The 12,796-nt window shown below is 52.1% G+C and overlaps 1 protein-coding gene across 2 annotated transcripts in view; it reads right to left on the reverse strand.

Moving 5' to 3' along the window:
* Positions 1–12,796, reverse strand: part of vps52 (VPS52 subunit of GARP complex) — a 47,542-nt gene that overhangs the window by 3,891 nt on the left and 30,855 nt on the right. For both annotated transcript variants that reach the window (XM_072475784.1, XM_072475786.1), the window contains 8 exons: positions 11,034–11,189; positions 8,255–8,373; positions 7,155–7,278; positions 6,332–6,427; positions 5,745–5,852; positions 3,758–3,823; positions 3,512–3,623; positions 1,444–1,562 (listed from right to left, as the gene is read on the reverse strand). In XM_072475784.1, coding sequence (XP_072331885.1) covers positions 1,444–1,562; positions 3,512–3,623; positions 3,758–3,823; positions 5,745–5,852; positions 6,332–6,427; positions 7,155–7,278; positions 8,255–8,373; positions 11,034–11,189 — 900 coding nt within the window. The remainder of the gene's footprint in view (positions 1–1,443; positions 1,563–3,511; positions 3,624–3,757; positions 3,824–5,744; positions 5,853–6,331; positions 6,428–7,154; positions 7,279–8,254; positions 8,374–11,033; positions 11,190–12,796) is intronic.

A 12,796-nucleotide genomic window follows, 5' to 3' on the forward strand; every position in this document is an offset into this window, starting at 1 on the left:
TGCAAGTTGATCAAGCACAAGTCCATTAAGTTCCACAGTGACTACTTTAGTGGTAATAATATCCCATCAGTCATCACTTTTTGAACATTTGTTCAAAATTTCCAGAATGATTCCTTCCATCTACTACCGTGAGGACAGACTCCACGCATTTATCTAACATTGTCATTCGCTTAGTCCGCACCATTGTCCTGAGTGTACCTTTAAGAAATGGATGTTTATCAAATAGCTGTAGTGATGTACCTTTAAGAAATGGGTGTTTATCAAATAGCTGCAGTGATGTCAGAGTGTGGGTGGAGCTGAGCTGTGACTTTGCTTTTACTTTCGCTTTGAGCAAAAAATGCTGGTGTTGTGCCTGCGTGTTTTAGTTTCGTTTTCAGAGTGAAGAGCTGCAGTGAAAGCCAGCAGATGTGTATGGATACCTCTACAAGCTAAACAATGTTCATTTGGGTGATTGCAAAGTAATACCTGTTTCTGTGGAGAATGTAAACCTGCTGTCTTTCTGTAAAAAGGGTCTTTTGGTCTTATGGCTGTTGTTAGGAAAGTTAAGAGTTACTTATGGAATATTGTATCTGTGGGGAGGATTGGTGTTGATAGTTAAGATGTTTACTGTGGGTTCATAAAGTGTTAACTGGTCTCATAAATAAACATTGTTTTAATTTAAAAGTACTGTAGCTCTCTGTTGCGTCACACCTTAAAGTAGGCCCTTGTGCTCCCCTTAACCACAATCTAGTAAAGTCATTATCCAAGCTCTTGGGACACCCTGACTGATCTCTATGCTCACCCAATCCTCGGCCTTCTAAAATTGGGGACATTATAAGCCTTCTCCTTCAATCTGACACGAATGCTAACCTCTCCCGTGAGCAACGTTTGGGCCACCTTCCCCACAAGGATCCATTCGAAATTTTCCAATCCGCCATCGATTAGGTTCACGGCCCTTTCATTGGCAGGGTGGGGGCGGCTCTGAGAGCTTTTCACCCACGTTTCTTACACTGGACGACAGGCGCAATGGGAGCTGGTACGAGCGGGTTGCACTTGGCCTACATTTAGCCCCCCGGTCCTTTCAATTCAATCATGGCTTATTGGATTGTGGCCTTCAGCCCTCCTTCCTTCTTGACTCCCCCTTCCCCCAATAGCACACTGTCTGCGTGGGTTTCCTCCGGGTGCTCCGGTTTCCTCCCACAGTCCAAAGAAGAGCAGGTTTGGTGGAATGGCCATTATCGTGGAATCTTTTAACAGAGGAAACAGTTGATTGTCGACGAGCTAGATGCACAACAAGATGGCCGACTTTCAGTTTTGGATAGGGAGATGAACGGATGGTCACCGCACGCGACAGTCTGATTTCCGCGCGCAGAGCTCTCCGAAGGTCATGTAAAGTAATACCAAAGTCAACCCTGGCCTACAAGCCCTGGCTGCCGGGAGCACACAGTGCGTTTTGAACCGTACCTGTATGATTCCTGTGCCATTCTTGAAGTTGGTGAACGACCTCATGACATCTTGGCTGAGGTTTTCAACAGATTGTTTCCACGTGGTAGCGAATCCTCGCACAAGCTGTACCACCCGGCCTAATGTGGGGGGGGGGGGGGAAGAGTGGGAAGAAAGAAATCAGAAAGTACTGCGCCTGTCACACGCATACGTACAACATCAGAAGAGCTTACGGAGCTGGAGGCAGCCGCTAGGCCCCAGGCTGTTTGCTACAGCGATCCAAGTCCTACTGCCCAGCCTCTTCAGGAATGTTGGACGTTTCTCGGTCTCCCGGATTCTGCGAATCTCCTGGTGGAAGGTTTCCCATGTCCCCCACACTCCTTGTCGCAAAGAATTCCACATCCTGAGAACCCCCTGTGGAAGGCGGTGGGGTAGTGGTATTGTCACTGGACGAGTAATCCAGAGATAATACCAGGGAAACGCTCCGGGGACCCGGCTTCAAATCCCACCCACGGCAGATGGCGAAATTCAAATTTAGTCGTGACCACGAGATCAGTCGGAAAATGTTTTCCTCCAGGGTAAAGGAAGTCTGCGGTCCTCACCCGGTCCGGCCTCCACGTGACTCCAGACCCCACACAGCGATGTGGTCGACTTTAAACTGTCCCTCTGAAATGGCCGCGAGATGTCACTCAAAGGCACTTCGGGATGGGCAAGAAACTGGGGTCCAGCCCTATGGAACCCATTACAAATAGAAACCCATCCTTGCTCTCAGAGGCAATTTAAAATTGATAACGTGTCACCAATAACTTCCTAACCTGGTGCATATTTCCTCACTCAGCCCTTCACGGCTGTGTAAGCCTCAATTAAAACCCCCTCTGCCCCTGTGGAAGTGGTCCCAGTCTCTCCTTGCAACCAGTTTCCACATCACTGGCATTGCCGTGGTGACGTGGAGCTGGCTGCCTCTGCTCCCGCAGGCTCACATCAAAATTGGTAACCTCCCAAGTTCAAATGTTTAGACGCCTACGATGGCTCTTCCCTCGCTTCCGGGTGATAAGACCCAAGAGATTCAGACGTTAGGAACAACCTTATGGAGCCTCTATAGCATTCGGGGCGGCATAGCGGTTAGCACCGCTGCCCTACAGAGCCAGGGTCCCCGGTTCGATTCCGGCCTCGGGTGTCTGTGTGGAGTCTGCACGTCCTCCCCGTGTGTGCGTGGGTTTCCTCCGGGTGCTCCGGTTTCCTCCCACACTCTAAAGACGTGCAGGTTAGGTGGATTGGCCGCGCTAAATTGCGCTTAGCGTCCAAAAGGTTAGATCAGGTTCCAGGGATAGGGCGGGGAGTGGGCCTAGCTAGGATGCTAAGAGTGTCAGTGTAGACTTGATGGGCTGAATGGTCTCCTTCAGCACAGTGGGAATTCTATGATAAGTGAGACTTTTGCTTAAAATTAGTTTACCGGATGTGGACATCTCTGGCTGGGTCGTTATTGCCCAATTGGTGCTCAGCCGCCGTCTTGAAGCCGCTGCAGTCCCTGAGGTGTAGGTACACCCACCATGCTGTTAGGGAGGGAGCTCCAGGATTTGGACCCGGCGACACTGAAGGAACGGCCGATATATTTCCCAGTCGGGATGGGGAGTGACTTGGAGGGGAACCTCCAGGTGGGTGGGGGTGATCCCAGGTATCTGCTGCTCTTGTCCTTCTAGATGGTGGTGGCCGTGGGTTTGGAAGGTGCTGCTTGAGGAACCTCGGTGAGTTCCCGCAGTGAATCTTGTCGATGGTGCACACGGCTGACACTCCATCGGAGGGGGAGGGAGTGAATGTTTGTGAAAGGGACGCCAATCAAGCGGGGCTGCTTTGTCCTGGATGGTGTCGAGCTTCCTGAGTGTTGTTGGAGCTGAGCTCATCCAGGCAAGTGGAGAGTTTCCCATCACACTCCTGACTTGTGTCTTGTAGATGGTGGATGGGCTTTGAGGGGATCAGGAGGTGAGTTACTCATCGCAGGATTCCTCGTCTTTGATCTAATTATCAGCAAGGACCTTATCGAGCCTCTACATAGACAGACAGATTTGAGAAGCAGCAATGATAATCTTACCTTCTTCTGCCTTAAGTTTCTCGATTTGACCCTTTTCTATCAGCACCTCGGTCTCCTTCACAAACGCAATCATCCCACCAAATGGCGGGGACAAGATTTCTTCAATAAACTCCTGGACGGGAACGGAGGGAGATTAAAGAGAATCACAATTTAGCCTCTTCTTAAAAATTTTGCAGATTTGTTCCGACTCCTCAAACCCGACGATGAAGTTCACGAGGGGGGGGGGGGGGTGGAGAAAGCACCCACCTGTGTCCGGGCTCCGAGAAGTTGCTGGAAGCTCTCCACTTCCTTGCTGTCGTCGGTCGCTCTCTCCTGAGGAGACATCAGTTTTGAAATGAGAAATAGAGAGCCCGTCGCTTTACCGAACAAACACAAGCTCGGCGACAGACGGGAATCCAGGTTCGAATGAGAAGGAGCTGATGCTGCAGGCTTCTCGAACCCGCCCTCGCCCATCCATGGAATCCCTGCAGCGTAGGAGGCGGCTATTCGGCCAGTCGCGTCTGCGCCGGCCCTCTGAAAGAGGGCCCACTCCCCGCTCTATCCCCGTAACCCCACCTGACCTGCACATCTTTCGACTGTGGGAGGAAACCGGATCGCCCATCCCTAATTGCCCTTGAGGGGGGCTGTTAAGAGTCATCCACATTGCTGTGGGTCTGGAGTCACGTGTAGGCCAGACCAGGTAAGGACGGCAGATTTCCTTCCCCTGAAGGACATTCGTGAACCAGGTGGGTTTCCCCGATAATCGACACGGTCTCACGGCCATCTTTTAATTCCAGATATATATATATATATATTTTTTAAATTGAGTCAACTGCCGTGGTGGGATTCGAACCCGGGTCCTCCAGATCACCCCGGGTCACTCAATTACCAGTCCAGTAACGATACCACTGCTCCACCGCCTCCCCTTGACAGGGTGGGTGTGGAGAGGGCGTTTCCTCTTGTGGGGGAATCTAGAACGAGGGGGTCACTGTATGAAAATAAGGGGGTCGCCCAGTGAAGACGGAGATGGGGAGAATATTTCTCTCGGAGGGCGGAGACTCTCTGGAACTCTCTTCCCCAAAAGGCAGTGGAAGCAGAATCTCGGAATATTTTTAAGGTTGAGCTGGATCGACTCCTGATTAACGAGGGGGGGGTGATGCTTGACGGGAGTAGGCGAGATACAGATTTGAGGTTCTAACCAGACCAGCCATGATTTTATTAAATGGCAGAGCAGGTTTAAGAGGCCAAGGTGGCCTCCTCCTGCTCCTTGACTGGATTCGGATTGTCCCTCGCAATGGGGCTTCTGATCCCCGGAAATCAATTACAATGCCCACCTGCTTAAACCTGCACCCAAACCGCACAGGTTAGGTTACAAACGGGCATCAGCTCCGGGTCTCACTTTGCTTAAGAGCAGAAACTTAGGGCCGCACAGTGGTGCAGTGGGTTAGTGCTGCTGCCTCACGGCGCCGAGGTCCCAGGTTCGATCCTGGCTCTGGGTCACTGTCCGTGTGGAGTTTGCACATTCTCCCCGTGTTTGCGTGGGTTTCGCCCCCACAACCCAAAGATGTGCAGGGCAGGTGGATTGGCCACGCTAAACTGCCCCTTAATTGGAGAAAAAAGAATTGGGTACTCTAAATTTATTGAAAAAAAGAAGAGCAGAAACTCTCCACCGTGATCGCTTCGGTGCCGCTCAGGTTTCCTCACGGCTCGAGCGGTTTCTGCATGCCCTTCAGTGCTGATGCTGCCCGGTTTTTATTTCACCTACTGGTCCTCGCCCTGTCCCGGCGGTAACTGCAGGTCACCCCCCAGCTGCCCCAAACTGGTGAAGTGTGGAAAATGCGGTGGCCGTTTGTAAGGCGATGATCTGTGCCGCGGTGCTCAGCTCGGGTAAGGGTTGCCCGTGTGTCTCAGGAACCCCTCACTCTGGCCCCGGCGCAGTCCGCGGCCACATTCACTGCCGAGGAAGGCGCGGGCCGAGAAGGGGCACGGTTCCCAGGCCCCAGTTCCCTCTCTGGGCCAGCTGAGTTTTCGTTTCCGCCTCTTCCAACGGCCCTTCCAAGGAGTTCGCTCCCAGAGGTCACCGTCTCCCGGCTATCCGTGTCAATGCCCCGCTCGTTAACCGTAACAAGCCTCTTCTGCATTTGCGTCTCCGAGTAAGGGCGGTCCCCTCTTGCAAGAGAAGAAGTGAATCACTAGCAAACAAACCGGCGTCCCTAGCAAGGTCAAAACAGAGAGAGAAGAGAGTAAGTCTCACCATTAACACCCCCAACATCATGTCGTAGTTGTTGATCAGGAATATGAGCTGTTCCCGCCGGGAGGCAAACTCCGCCGCCATCCGCAGCACAAAGTTCTCCACCTCTACCTGGGAAAGAAACATTCCCCGTTAACAAGAGCGGGCTTCTGCTGCAGCGCACAGCAGGCAAAGCACGCAGCTGAGAAACTCAACCCGAATCGAACGCAGCCAAGACGATAGGGCGGGGGGGGGGGGCAGATCGTGATGAATGTAGCATTTTAAATATATTAGACGAGAAGTATTTGGTGAAGTAAGGGTTACAAAGAGTGTGTTCGACTGCTGCGGTCACGTTTTAAAAATAATCTTGGTTTGATAGGCGACAAAGCTTTTAGGAGCCAGAGGTTGCAATTAACCATTATAAAAAGCTTGGGCGAATGCAATTTTGTTTCCAGGGGAAAATCATGACCGTATTGAGAAAGGGCTTCTTTCCCTCCCTATTTCAAAGCAATGGTGAACACACTGATTTTCTCAATCACAATCTTGTCACAGAGTGGAGAATCTTTCTCGACTCGTTTGGAGGATGAAGCTATCCCAGATCTACAACGAACCTGCAGTTGCCCAAGTAAGGAGTGTGTCTTCTCATTGGGATAAGTATCATTGATGCTGACGATCGCTGAAGAAAACTCGGCATATCTTCTTGTAACCTGCACCAATGAAATAAATTTATTGCAACGAAAAAGGACGGCACGCTCTCCACTTGCCTGGATGAGCTCAGCTCCAACAACACTCAAGAAGCTCAACACCATCCAGGACAAAGCAGCCCCGCTTGATTGGCGTCCCTTCCACAAACATTCACTCCCTCCCCCTCCGATGGACAGTGTCAGCCGTGTGCACCATCGACAAGATTCACTGCAGGAGCTCACCGAGGTTCCTCAGACAGCACCTTCCAAACCCACGGCCACCACCATCTAGAAGGACAAGAGCAGCAGATACCTGTGATCACCCCCCACCTGGAGGTTCCCCTCCAAGTCGCTCCCCATCCTGACTGGGAAATATATCGGCCGTTCCTTCAGTGTCGCCAAATCCTGGAGCTCCCTCCCTAACAGCATGGTGGGTGTACCTACACCTCAGAGACTGCAGCGGCTTCAAGACGGCAGCTCAGCACCACCTTGTCAAGGGGCAATTAGGGACGGGCAATAACTGCTGGCCTAGTCAACGACGCCCACATTCCCCCCAAAAAACAAATTAAAAACGAAAAATGGCTGGAATGCAAGCGAGGTTATCATTGGCTTTGAAATGCAGTGTAAGGTGGCGGCTTATTTTGTCGGTCTCTCAGAACTGCAGTCTTGACGTTGATATTTTGCAAGACCACCAATTTGACGGGTTGGGGTTATTGGTTGAAAAAGCCCCACAATGCTGGGGCTAGCTTACATAGTGTGGACGGGTGTCGAGCGCGCCCAGTTTCTGGGGGTCGGTGTTTCCGATGCTCTGAATGTTTAACTCCAGGATGTGTTCGAACCTTGGCCAGAGAATTTCCAGCAGGGTATCCCAGTACCTGAGAAAATCACACACACCATTAATCACCGTCTATCGGCACCCCACCCCCTCACCCCACTCTCCCACCCCCACCCCCCCACCCACCCCCCCACTCCCCCAACAACTCCTACCTCACCCCACCCCCCACCAACTCCCCTCCCCCCCCCCCCCTCCTCCCCCCCGGAAACATCTGCGTTCTTCTAACTCTGGCCTCCTGAACATCCCGGATTTAACCTGTTTCCCCCCCCCCGCAAAATATACTTTATTTTAAACTGAATGTTACAGGAAGTCCAGGAGGATTCAACTCTCCTCTTGGACAGTAGGTTCCACTCTGAGGTGCCTCACTACACTACGAATTTATTGGGCGGCAGGGTAGTACAGTGGTTAGCACTGTGGCTTCACAGCACCAGGGTCCCAGGTTCGATTCCCGGTTTGGGTCATTGTCTGTGCGGAGTCTGCACGTTCTCCCCGTGTCTGCGTGGGTTTCCTCCGGGTGCTCCGGTTTCCTCCCACAAGTCCCGAAAGACGTACTGTTAGATGAATTGGACATTCTGAATTCTCCCTCTGTGACCCGAACAGGCGCCGGAGTGTGGAGACTAGGGGCTTTTCACAGTAACTTCATTGCGGTGTTAATGTCAGCCTACTTGTGACAATAACGATTATTATTATATGCAATGCACAAGAGTAAGAGTGAGTTAAGTTTAACGCAATGAAGGTCTCAGGGCACACACAAAATGTTTATCAGGAGCCTGAGGAGATCATGGCTAAAACCTTGTTTGGGGGGGGTTTTGACCCAAATTTCCCAGCCGTTCCTCCGGAAGCGGAAAATCCCGTCCTTCTTAAAGAGAAATGACGAGGAAGAAAGGTGTAAGATGCACGGAAAAGGGTAAGGAATGTTTCAAACCTGACGGGTAAATTCTTGTAGATTTAGACAGGGCAATCTCTTTACAACCAGAGGGATTCCGTCTGGAGCCCAAACTCTTCAGTTTACTTACTTATCCACAGCTGGGACATTTCTCTTGGCCATGATGGTCTTGAAGCGGAGAATGATGTGGATGGAGAGGAACACCGCAATGCTGTCAAAGCAGTCTGCAACGTAGGTATCCATGTGTTTCTAAAGGGAGAAAGGCCAGAGACTTATTTTAACCCGATTCCCAATAATCAGGCATCTGTATTGGTCTGCAACTGCTGAATTAGGGAGGCAAAAATCTCCCACTTGCTGGTCGCTGAAGGCTCTTAACTGCTGTCAATGCAGATCCGTCCACCACCCTCCAGTCGGAAGCTGAACATTTAGCACGACTCTTTCCCCTTCAATCAGTTGTTACCTTCTTATTCGCTCAGCATCAATTCTGGTGACCAGCCTTTAAGCCGATACTTTGTCAACATCATAAAATCCAGGTAGAAAACATCCACTGCATTTATGACACTAACGCTTAACATGCTCGACACCATCCAGGACAAAGCAGCCCCGCTTGATTGGCGTCCCTTCCACAAACATTCACCCCCTCCCCCCCCGATGGACAGTGTCAGCCGTGTGCACCATCGACAAGATTCACTGCAGGAACACACCGAGGTTCCTCAGGCAGCACCTTCCAAACCCACGGCCACCACCATCTAGAAGGACAAGAGCAGCAGATACCTGGGATCACCCCCACCTGGAGGTTCCCCTCCAAGTCACTCCCCATCCCGACTGGGAAATATATCGGCCGTTCCTTCAGTGTCGCCGGGTCCAAATCCTGGAGCTCCCTCCCTAACAGCACGGTGGGTGTACCTACACCGCCGGGACTGCAGCGGCTTCAAGACGGCAGCTCAGCACCACCTTGTCAAGAGGCAATTAGGGATGGACAATAAATGTTGGTCGAGCCAGCGACACCACATCCCATAAATAAATTTGAAACAGTTCTCGGTTAATCAGATTAGTCAAGCATGGTTTGTTTGCCTTCTACAAATCAGTGCCGACTCTCCTTAATTAACTCTACGCTCTCCGAGTGCCTGTTAATCTTTGCCCTGAATATGGTTTCAAAAACTGCAATGCCTTCGACAGGCCGCCGACTGCAACTCAATACGAAAATATTGCTCCTGTATTAATGCGAGAGATGGTCACATCTTCCTTCACAGGAACACTCTCAATTTGCGACGTTCACAATTACACAGTAATTTACATCAGTTGAAAAAAAATGAAAATGAAAATCGCTTATTGTCACAAGTCGACTTCAATGAAGTTACTGTGAAAAGCCCCTAGTCGCCACATTCCGGCGCCTGTTCGGCGAGGCTGGGACGGGAGTTGAACCGTGCTGCTGGCTCGACTTGGCCTGCTATAAAAGCCAGCGATTTAGCCCAGTGTGCTGAACCAGCCCCGTTCGACGTTCAGGAATGTTGTCCGGGACACGGAGAGGGTGCATTAAAATGGGATCGTGATCCGAGTTATGAAGAGAGGTTCGAGAAACTGAGGCTGGTTTCACTGGGGCAAGGTATGATCATTCAAAACGATGAGGGCTTTTGGCAAGCTGAACGAGCAAAGGCCCCGTTTCTATTGATGGGTCAGGAGGTGATGGAGAGGGGATGGAGTGGGAGCATAAATAAAGGGTCGTCGGCAAAAGAACAATGGGGGGGGGGGGGAGAGATTATTATTTATTGTCAGATAATACAGCAGGATATAGATAGGCTGCAAAATTGGGCAGAGAAATGGCAGATGGAATTTAACCCGGACAAATGCGAGGTGATGAGCTTTAGTCGATCCAATTCGGTTGGGAGCTATAAAATAAACGGCAGAACCATCAGGAGCAGAGACACAGAGAGATCTGGGCGAGCAGGTCCACAGAGCCTTAAACATGGCACAGGTGGAAATGGTGGTAAAGAAAGCATACGGCATGCTTGCCTTCATCGGACGGGGTATCGAGTGTAAAAGCTCGAAAATTATATCACAATTATACGGAACGTTGGTTCGGCCACATTTGGAATACTGGGTCCAATTCTGCTCACCGCACTACCAGAAGGACGTGGAGGCTCTGGAGAGAGTACAGAAAAGGGTTACCAGGATGTTGTCTGGGATGGAGGGTGTTAGCTGTGAGGAGAGATTGAATAAACTGGGATTCTTCTCCCTCGAGAGAGACGGAGGCTGATAGAAGTTTATAAAATTATGAGGGGTATAGATAGGAGGCTCCTGTATTAATGGAGGCTTTTTCCCAGGGTGGAAATGACAATTATAAGGGGGCACAGGTTCAAGGTGAGGGGGGAAAGGTCCAGTGGAGATGTGCGGGGGAGGTTTTTACACAGAGGGTGGTGGTGGCCTGGAATGCACGGCCCAGTGAGGTGGGTGAGGCAGATATGTTAGCGACCTTTAAGACTTATCTGATAGGCACATGAACAGACGGGGTATAGAAGGACACAGGCGGTTGGTCTAGATAGATCGGTGCAGGCTTGGAGGGCCGAAGGGCCTGTTCCTGTGCTGCATTGTTCTTTGTTAGTGAACCGCTAGAATGTGGAATACTTAACAGCAACACTGGCGGGTGCACAATCCGTAACAGGATTTGAAAAGGTAACCGGGGGAAATAAAAATTGGGAAGTGGGTGGGAAAAGGGAATCGGACGCATCGGTTCCTCGTCAAGAGAGCAAACGCGGGAACGAGGGGCCGAATGGCCTCCCCGTTTCTGTAAAATACGACAACTCCACTGACGGGACACTCAACGAGGCGAAAGCGCTTTGGAGGACGGCAGGAAAATGGCTCCTCCGGGACCCCAGGCAAAGCAGGCCGATCAAACAACTTGAGCGTACCAAGAACATAGTGAGGGTCTTCCCCATGATGGCGTTGAAGAGGTCCTGTGCCGAGCTACCAGTCACCATGAAGAAGTCGCAGAGGAAGAGATACTCGCGGCAGCTGTTGTCAAGAAGAGCATAGTGCTGACTGCGGAAGAGGCTCTCGAACGGATACTGAGGGAAGAAAGGTCATTTTGAGGACACGGAGAAGCTGATTATACAAACGGACGGTTATCAATGCACAGTACCAACATACGGGATAGAAAGAGTTGGCCATTCGGCCCCTCGAGTCTGCTCTGCCACTCAATGAGATCGCAGTGGTCAGATTGTGAACTCAATCTGCATGACAGCACAGTGGTTAGCACTGCGGCTTCACAGCGCCAGGGTCCTGGGTTCGAATTACAGCTCGGGTCACTGTCTGCGCGGAGTCTGCACGTTCTCCCCGTGTCTGGGTGGGTTTCCTCCGGGTGCTCCGGTTTCCTCCCACGGTCCAAAGATGTGCGGGTTAGGTGGATTGGCCATGATAAACTGCCCTTAGTGACCAAAAGAGGTTAGGAGGGGTTATTGGGTTACGGGGATAGGGTGGAAGTGAGTGCTGAAGTGTGTGGGTGCAGACTCGATGGGCCGAATGGCCTCCTTCTGCACTGTATGTTCGAGGTTCAACTCCACTTTCTTGCCAGAATCCCTCGTCAATCAAAAATCTGTCTCTCTCGCCCTTAAAAACATTCAACCACCACCCAGCCGCCACTGCTTTCGAGGAAAGAGAATCCAAACACTAACAGCCCCCCCGAGAGAATAAATCCCCCCTCATCACCATCGCAAATAGGTGCCCCCTTCTTTCAAAACTGTGCTCCTAGTTCTAGACCCCCTATCCGCCCACAGGGTACACCCAATATCCCACTCGGTTTTCAAAAATTATTATTCAATTTCAACATTTTTTGGCATGTTTCTAAATATATCAACTAAGTTGGAAAAATTGGGTCGGACTTTACAAAGGCCCCTGATTGCACCGGGTCGGAGAATCGCTGGGGGCTGGCGTGAATCCCGCCCCCGCCGTGTCCCGAATTCTCCGCCACCAGAGATTTGGCGGGGGCGGGAATCGCGGCGGTCGGCGGGCCCACCCCCGGCGATTCCCCGGCCCGCGATGGGCCGAAGTCCCGCCGCTGTCAACCCTCGCCCGCCGGCGTGGATTAAATCGCCTACCTTACCGGCGGGGCAAGGCGGCGCGGGCAGGGTCCGGGGACCTGGGGGGGGATCTGGCCCCGGGGGGTGTCCCCACGGTGGCCTGGCCCGCAATCGGGGCCCACCGATCCGCGGGCGGGCCTGTGCCGAGGGGGCACTCTTTTTCTCCAGCCTTCGCCACGGTCTTCACTATGGCGGAGGCGGAAGAGACCCCCTTCCCTGCGCATGCGCGGGGATGCCGTGAGCGGCCGCTGACGCTCCCGCGCATGCATCGCCCGGCGAAGACCTTTTGGCGCCGGCTGGCGTGGCGCCAAAGGCCTTTCCCGCCAGCCGGCGGAGTGGAAACAACTCCGGCACGGGCCTAGCCCCTCAAGGTGAGGGCTTGGCCCCTAAAGGTGCGGAGAGGGGCGGCCCGACGCTGGAGTGGTCCCGCCACTCCATCCCGCCGGGACCCCCCGCCCCGCCGGGTAAGGGAGAATCCCGCCCCTGATTTTCTTCCAAATTTTAAACTGATGTAGGTGGGTGGATTGAAACCTCTCGCCCCAGGAGAATGGGCTGTAGAGCCAATCCAGGCTGCTGGGATTAGAGTTCCAGCCGCG

The sequence above is a fragment of the Scyliorhinus torazame genome, chromosome 14 (assembly GCF_047496885.1).
Source record: "Scyliorhinus torazame isolate Kashiwa2021f chromosome 14, sScyTor2.1, whole genome shotgun sequence".
Taxonomy (NCBI): Eukaryota; Metazoa; Chordata; class Chondrichthyes; order Carcharhiniformes; family Scyliorhinidae; genus Scyliorhinus; species Scyliorhinus torazame.